The 8,559-nt window shown below is 50.3% G+C and overlaps 1 protein-coding gene across 1 annotated transcript in view; it reads left to right on the forward strand.

Annotated features, from left to right (window-relative positions):
• The window catches only part of LOC122542047 (GATA-binding factor 2-like), a 26,201-nt gene extending 18,342 nt beyond the window's left edge, over positions 1 to 7,859 (forward strand). The window contains exons 3-5 of the mRNA XM_043679335.1: positions 1,136 to 1,409; positions 4,938 to 5,063; positions 6,164 to 7,859. Coding sequence (XP_043535270.1) covers positions 1,136 to 1,409; positions 4,938 to 5,063; positions 6,164 to 6,463 — 700 coding nt within the window. The 3' untranslated portion in view covers positions 6,464 to 7,859. The remainder of the gene's footprint in view (positions 1 to 1,135; positions 1,410 to 4,937; positions 5,064 to 6,163) is intronic.
• Positions 7,860 to 8,559: the final 700 nt, after the last annotated feature.

Here is an 8,559-nt window from a genome sequence, read left to right on the forward strand (position 1 = left end):
GACAGTGTGGCACTCCCTCAGTGCTGACCCTCCAACGGTACGGTGCTCCCTCAGTGCTGACCCTCCGACAGTACGGTGCTTCCTCAGTGCTGACCCTTCGACAATGCCTGCTCCCTCAGCACTGATCTTCTGACAGTGTGACACTCCCTCAGTGCTGACCCTCCTGTAGTGTAGCGTTTTCTTAGCACTGACCGTCCGAAGTGCCCACTCTCAGTGCTGACCCTCCAACAGTGCCCACTGCCTCAGCACTGACCTTCTGACAAAGCCCCTGCCCACAGCACTGACCCTTCCAAAGTGCCCACTCCCTTAGCACTGACCTTCCAAAAGTGCAGCACTCACTCAGCACTGACCCACCGACATTGCCCGCTCCCTCAGCACTGACTCTCTGACAGTGCCCACTCCCTCAACACTGACCGTCCAACCGTGCGGCACTCCCTCAGCACCGACCTTCCAACAATGTCCACTCCCTCAGCACTGACCCACTGACAGTGTGGTGCTCCCTCAGCACTGACCCTCTGACAGTGTGGCACTCCCTCAGTGCTGACCCTCCAACGGTACGGTGCTCCCTCAGTGCTGACCCTCCGACAGTGCGGCACTCCCTCAGTACTGATCCTCCGACAGTGTGGCACTCCCTCAGTGCTGACCTTCCAACAGTGCAGCGCTTTCTCAGTGCTGACCTTCGACAGTGTCTGCTCCCTCAGTACTGACCCTCTGACAGTGCGGTGCTCCCTCAATGCTGACCCTCCAACAGTGCGGCGCTCCATCAGTGCTGACCCTCCAACAGTGCGGCGCTTCCTCAGTGCTGACCCTTCGGCAGTGCCTGCTCCGTCAGTACTGACCCTCTGACAGTATGGCACTCCATCAACGCTGACCCTCTGACAGTGTGGCACTCCCTCAGCACTGACCCTCCATCAATGCGATGCCCCCTCAATGTTGACCCTCTGACAGTGCGGCACTCCCTCAAAGCTGACCCTCTGACAATGCGGCACTCCATCAGAACTGACTCTCCGTCAGTGCGGCGCTCCCTCAACATTGACCCTCTGACAATACAGCAGTCCCTCAGAGCTGACCCTCTGATAGCACCCACTCCCTCAGTACTGACCCTCTGACAGAACAGCTCACCCTCACGCTGATCCTGCTTCCTGGCCCAGTCGCTCAGCACTGACACTGTTCCCTTCCCTGTTCTCCCCCAGCACTGTGCCTGCTCTGTGGCCCGGTCTCCCAGACACAGACTGACCACTGCCCTATGTGTTTTCCTTTCAGAGGCCCGGGAATGTGTGAACTGCGGAGCAACAGCTACACCTCTGTGGCGGAGAGATGGGACTGGACACTACCTCTGTAATGCCTGCGGCCTCTACCACAAAATGAATGGCCAGAACCGACCACTCATTAGGCCCAAGAAGCGCTTGGTGAATATCTTGGCCAGCACTCAATGGGTTGAATGTCTTCTTACTGTGCAGCATTGACTCTATCTCTGAGGGGCCAGGAAAGCGTGACCCTGAAAACTCGGAATCCTGCAGTTCTGTTGGTGGCCAGTCAGCCCATCTGTGCACTGTTTTGCGGAAGCTCTCCATTTGGTCCCTCCCTCATCATACATAGGCCAGTTAAGAGTCAAACACATCACTGGGCATCTTGCAGGTTCTAAAATACACTGAGCAACTTTCCTAGACTTATTCTCCAGGTTCTAAATGCCAAACTGCCCTGTCAAAAGTTTGTACACTTCACTCAGATCCCATTCTTTCAAATTGTAAACTCAGCACCATTTGCTTCTCTCCCCTTCCTCTTTCACAATAGGATTCTGATTCCAGCCAACAGGGCACCACTGAACAAGTCAGATCTTGCAATGAAACGTGGCTTGATAGATCTTATTGCTTTTCTTTGTGTCGTTAGTTATCGTGATGAATGTGGAGAACAGGCACAGGAGTAGGTCACCCTGACATAGAGTCATAGAAATATACAGCACGGAAACAGACTCTTCAGTCAAACTCATCCATGTCGACCTGATATACTGACCTAATCTAGTCCCATTTTCCAGCACTTAGCCAATATCTCTCCAAACCCTTCCTATTCATATACCCATCCAGATTCCTTTTAAATGTTGCAGGTCAGGCAGCATCCAAGGAACAGGAGAATCGACGTTTCGGGCATAAGCAAGAAGGGCTTATGTCCGAAACGTCGATTCTCCTGTTCCTTGGATGCTGCCTGACCTGCTGCGCTTTTCCAGCAACACCATTTAAGCTCTGATCTCCAGCATCTGCAGCCCTCACTTTCTCTCAAAGCCTTTTAAATGTTGTAATGTACCAGCTTCCACCACTTCCTCTGGCAGCTCATTCCATACACGCACCACCCTCTGTGTGAAAAAGTTGCCCCTTAGGTCCTTTTTATATCTTTCCCCTCTCACCCTGAACCTCTGCCCTCCAGTTCTGGAGTCCCCCATCCCAGGGAAGAGACCTTGTCTGTTTATCCTATTAATGTCCCTCATGATTTTATAAACCTCTGTAAGTTTTACCTGCAGCCTCTGACGCTCCAGGGAAAACAGCCCCAGCCTATTCAACCTCTCCCTGTAGCTCAGATCCTCAAACCCTGGCAACATCCTTGTAAATCTTTCCTGAACCCTTTCAAGATAGGAAGGATACCAGAATTGCAAGTAACATTCCAAAAGTGGCCTAACCAATGTCCTGTACAGCCTCAACATGACTTCCCATATATACTCAATACTCTGACCAATAAAGGAAAGCATACCAAATGCCTTCTTCACTAACCTATCTACCTGCCACTCTACTTTCAAAGAGCTGTGAACCTGCATTCCTAGGTCTGTTTGTTCAGAAACACTCCCTAGGACCTTACCATTTAGTGTATAAGTCCTGCCCTGATTTCCCTTCCATTTATCCAAATTAAACTCCATCTGCCAATCCTCAGCTCATTGTGCCAGGTAATCCAGATCCCTTGTAATCTGAGGTAATCTTCTTTGCTCTCCACGACATCTCCAATTTTTGTGTCATCTGCAAACTTACTAACTGTACCTCTTATGCTCGCATCCAAATCATTTATGTAAATGACGAAAAGCAGTGAACCCAGCACTGATCCTTGTGGCACTCCACTGGTCACAGGCCTCCAGTCTGAAAAGCAACCCTCCATCACCACCCTCTGTCTTCCATCTTTGAGCCAGTTCTGCATCCAAATGGCTAGTTCTCCCTGTGTTCCATGAGATCTAACCTTGCTGATCAGTCTCCCATAGGGAACCTTGTCGAACACCTTACTGAAGTCCATATAGATCCTGTCTACTGTGGACACGAAGCTGCAAATGTCATTTAACAAGTGTGTTACACAGAAGAATAATTAAAAACAAACCAAACCAAACTATTTACACCACAAGATTTAGGAGCCAACATGGCCATTTGCCCCATCTATTTTGCTCCGCCATTCGATCACAGCTGATTATTTCACAACCCCATTCTCTTGCCTTCTCCCCATAATCCTTGATCTCTTTACTATTCAACAACCTCATGGAGTCATAGAGATATACAGCACAGAAACAGACCCTTCGGTCCAACCCGTCCATGCCGACCAGATATCCCAACCCAATCTAGTCCCACCTGCCAGCACCCGGCCCATATCCCTCCAAACCCTTCCTATTCATATACCCAACCAAATGCCTCTTAAATGTTGCAATTGTACCAGCCCCCACCACTTCCTCTGGCAGCTCATTCCATACACATACCATTCTCTGTGTGAAAAAGTTGCCCCTTAGGTCTCTTTTATATCTTTCCCCTCTCACCCTAAACCTATGCCCTCTACTCCTGGACTCCCCGAACCCAGGGAAAAGACTTTGCCTTTTTACCCTATCCATGTCCCTCATAATTGTCTATCTCTGTCTTAAATATACTCAATGACCTGGCCTCCATCTCTCTCTGAGGCAATATGTTCCACAGATTAACCACCTCCTCATCTCAGCCCTACCTCTGAGGCTGTGCCCTCGAGTCCTAGTCTCTCCTACTTGTGGTAACAGCTTCTCCACATTCACTCTATCCAGGCCTCTCTATATTCTGCAAGTTTCAGTGTGTTTGGTAGCTCTGTCCATTATAAAGACTCAAACCCAGAGACATTTCCCTGCTCTGTACCTCATCTCCTTAAGGTTCTACCTGACTGACTGCTTAAAGTTGCGCTCCCATGGCCTGCAGAAGCCACTCAATGAGTCCTTTCTGAGTCTGCCAACATAAGCCTTTCACAAGTCTGAGGGCCTAACCTTTCTCAGTTCCAGTAACATGAAGGTTTCTAACCAAACTCTCATGGTTTGGAAGGTTCACAAACTACAAACTAAAGAAACTAACTCCCTAAAGGACATTAAGTGAACCAGATGGGGGTTTTCTGACAATTGGCAATGAACTCATGGACATCATTAGAGGCTTAATTTCGGATTTTTTTAAATTGAATTCAAATTCCACTAAGTGCTGTGGCAGTATTTGAACTTGGTGCACATCTCTGGATTAATAGTCTAACAGTAAATACCACTAGGCCTCCTGCTTGAACTGAGTGGCTTGCTAGGGCCAATTCAAAGGGTAGTTAACAGTTGACCACATTCACTGTGGGTCTGGAGTCACATGTGGGCCTGGGCCAGGTGAGGATGGTAACAGGACAGGTAAGTCACAGTCACCATAACTTTCTGATATATTAGCAAAGTTTACAGTCCAGCACCAGCCACCACAGTGGAATGTGAACCTGCACAGACAAATGTGCAGCTGGACCTGTACAGTACAATTACAGGACAATCCCTGTAGGTTACTCTCTCTGTCCCTTGGCTGGCACTCCAGGGATGGTCACATGAGAGAGGTGTCTGTGGACCTGTGCTTACGTCTGTGGGGAAACAGTTCAGAGGCGAGCCCGTTTTAACGCCTTTCTGCTTCTCACCCTCCCCTTTTCTCTTTCTCTCGATTCAGATTGTGAGCAAGCGAGCAGGCACGCAGTGTGCAAACTGCCACACTAGCACCACCACGCTGTGGCGCCGTAACATCAATGGAGACCCAGTCTGCAACGCCTGTGGGCTGTACTACAAATTACACCATGTGAGTGCGAGCCTCTGTCTAATGAGCGAATCCCCTGTTCTCCCATCTCCCTGCAGGAGTGAGACCTCATTCTCTCTACGGGAACGAGACCCCCATTCTCCTCTCTCCCCATGGGAGCGAGTCCCCCATTCTCCTCTCTCCCTGTGGGAGCGAGTCCCCCATTCTCTCCTCTCCCTGTGTGAGCGAGTCCCCCATTCTCCTCTCTCTCTGTGGGAGTGAGTCCCCCATTCTCCCCTCTCCCTGTGGGAGTGAGAGCCCCATTCTCCTCTCTCCCTGTGGGAGCAAGTCCCCCATTCTCCTCTCTCTCCGTGGGAGCGAGTTCCCCATTCTCCCCTCTCTCTGTGGGAGCGAGTTTCCCATTCGCTCATCTCCCTGTAGGAGCAAGTCCCCCATTCTCCCCTCTCCCTTTGGGAGCGAGATCCCTATACCCCTCTCTCTCTGTGGGAGCGAGTTCCCCATTCTCCCCTCTCTCTGTGGGAGCGAGATCTCTATACCCCTCTCTCTCTGTGGGAGCAAGTCCCACATTCTCCCCTCTCCCTGTGGGAGCGAGATCCCCATTCTCCCCTCTCCCTGTGGGAGTGAGATCCCCATTCTCCTCTCTCTCTCTGTGGGAGCGAGTCCCCCATTCTCCCCTCTCACTGTGGGAGCGAGATCCCCATTCTCCTCTCTCTCTGTGGGAGTGAGTGCCCCATTCTCCTCTCTCTCTGTGTGAGCGAGTCGCCCATTCTCCCCTCTCACTGTTGGAGCAAGTCCCCCATTCTCCCCTCTCACTGTGGGAGCGAGTGCCCCATTCTCCCCTCTCCCTGTGGGAGCGAGTTCCCCCATTCTCCCCTCTCCCTGTGGGAGCGCGTTCCCCATTCTCCTCTCTCTCTGTGGGAGCGAGTCCCCCATTCATCTCTTCTCCCTGTGGGAGCAAGTCCCCCATTCACCCCTCTCCCTGTGGGAGTGAGTCCCCCATCCTCCCCAATATAGAGTAAAGCCTCCTCTACACTGTCCCCATCAAACACTCCCAGGACAGGGGCAGCATGGAGTTTGATACACAGTAAAGCTCCTCCTAATTTCTGACTACAGTAACTCTAACCCTGCCTCACCCCTTGCAGGTGAACAGACCTCTGACTATGAAGAAGGATGGTATCCAGACCCGCAACCGGAAGGTTTCGAACAAATCAAAGAGGGTAAAGAAATCCCAGGAGCACTTTGGCGAGCTGCCCAAGGACATGGGGAATGAGGGTTCCCCTTTCCCTTTGGGCTCAGCTGCCTTCCAGAGCCAGCTGACCTCTGTCGGTCACATGGTGCCCTACAGCCATGCCCCTCACCTGCTGGCCAACCCCCTGCACCCTCAGCCGAGCCTAAGCTACAGCCATCACCCCTCAACCAGCATCGTGTCAGCCCTCAGCTAGGTAGACTCCTTCCCACCCTGCTGGAGAGTAGCCCCTACTCTGGGATCTCACGCCGATGGATAACAGATACACCAAACCCCACACCATACCCATGTGGGAGCCGAAACCGTGCAAACTCTAACTGCTCGACGTGCACATGCTCCCGGCAAAGGGGCAACAAATTCACACTTCAACAGACTGTACAGATTTTCTCCGTAAGAGGTTAACCTCTGCCCTGGGTGTGATCTGGGTTCCTGGCCAAAGCCAGCTACACATATAGTATTTTTGGATACAAATATATGTATAAATAAGTAATCCCATATTTACACATCAACTGGCGACTTTGTTATATCCAACACTTGCTCAACCGACCACATTGAAGAGCGAGAGCAGAGAATGAAGGATCCGGGCGAGGAGGAGAATATTGTTCTTTATCAAACTCTTGTCAAATATCTTGACACACCAACTTGGTCACCAGGTAACCACCACTTTCTGATGCGTTTCTTTCCCACTGTGTTTGCAATGCGGTCCTCAGCTGAGACTACTCCATGGCAACATCTCAACCAACCAAGACATGACACGTTGGCAAATTCGCACTCCTTGGCTCCAAGCATGATAAATTATGAAATTTGGCATTCTTGCATGTGTCCTGATGTCAAGACACATCACCAGTGCTTCTCAATTAATTCCCAGCAATACCCTGTTACAGATGAATTAAGGAAAATAGATCCTGGTCCTTTCGAGAAGTGCATTTGGAAGAATCTTTCAGTGACATGGCCTCAGGAATTCACTCTATGCCTTTTGTTTGGGAACCTCCTCCTACTACATTCTTTCCCAATCTCTGTAACCACCACCTGTACCGACACTCCCCCATCTGTCACCTCCTCCAGCCCTGACATTCCCCATCTCTGTCACCTCCTCCAGCCCCTACACCCCTAAACCTTTCACCTCCTCCATCCTTCAGTCTCCTCTATCTCTATAACATCGTCCAGTTGCTACAATCTTCACTAACTTTGTCTCTGATATCTTCTGCAGCCCCTCTGAGATCTCTGAACTCCTCCATTGCTCTGCCATTGTTGGTCATGCCTTCAGCTCTTTGTTTGAGAGGTGGGGACATTGTCTGAGCTTTAGAACGCCCTCCCTAAACCTGCCTACCTCACTTTATGCCCTTCTTTAAAATGACCCGTTGTGACTGCTGTTTTGGTCACTTGTCTCTAACATCACCTTACTTGACTCAGCGTCTGATTTTATTTTGTACTGCTCTTACAAAGTGCCTTGGGGATGTTTTATTTCGCTGAGTGCTCTGTAAAAACGTGACTTGTCAATGTTGTTGTGTTAGTTGCTCTGTAAGAACTATCAAGTGCAATGGACAATGTGTATTTTATGTATTACAGTATATTACAGCATTAACCATTAAGTAGCACCTTCACCATCTGATTATTGTCCACTCATAGGATCTTAAGACTCTCTATAGCGTGGAAGCAGGTCATTCAGCCCATTGAGTCCACACCAACCCTCTGAAGAGAATCACACCCCAATCAACCCTGCTTCTGTAACCCTGCATTTCTCTGGACACTATGGGCAATTTCCCATGGGCAAACCATCCTAACTGCACATCCCTGGACACTGTGGGGCAATAAGGAATGGCTAAGCCAAACTAACCTGCACATCTTTGAACTGTGGGAGGAAACCGGAGAACCCGGAAGAAACCCACGCAGACACAGAGAGAATGTGCAAACTCCACACAGACCATCGCTCAAGTGTGCAATCAAACCAGAGTCCCTGGAGCTGTGAGGCTAACCACTGAGCCATTTGAGTTTGCAACCTCACTCTCTATAAAATAACCAACACGATGGCCCACCTCCCCCAGATAATTATGTTAATTCATTGACTGGATGCGCATGTAGGCCAACATTTATTGCCCCTTGATTTTGACCCGGAGACGCTGACAGAACAGCCGATATCATCTCCGAGTCAGAATGGTATGTGTGGGGTAGTGGGGGAGTGCGGCCTGGAGGGGAATCACATTTGGTGGGTGCTCCCCCCCTCAATCCTTACAGGGCATAGAGGTGGCAGGTTGGAAGGAGCTGTTGGAGAAACATCAGCAGGCTGCTGCA

Source organism: Chiloscyllium plagiosum, chromosome 39 (genome assembly GCF_004010195.1).
Source record: "Chiloscyllium plagiosum isolate BGI_BamShark_2017 chromosome 39, ASM401019v2, whole genome shotgun sequence".
NCBI classification, from domain to species: Eukaryota; Metazoa; Chordata; class Chondrichthyes; order Orectolobiformes; family Hemiscylliidae; genus Chiloscyllium; species Chiloscyllium plagiosum.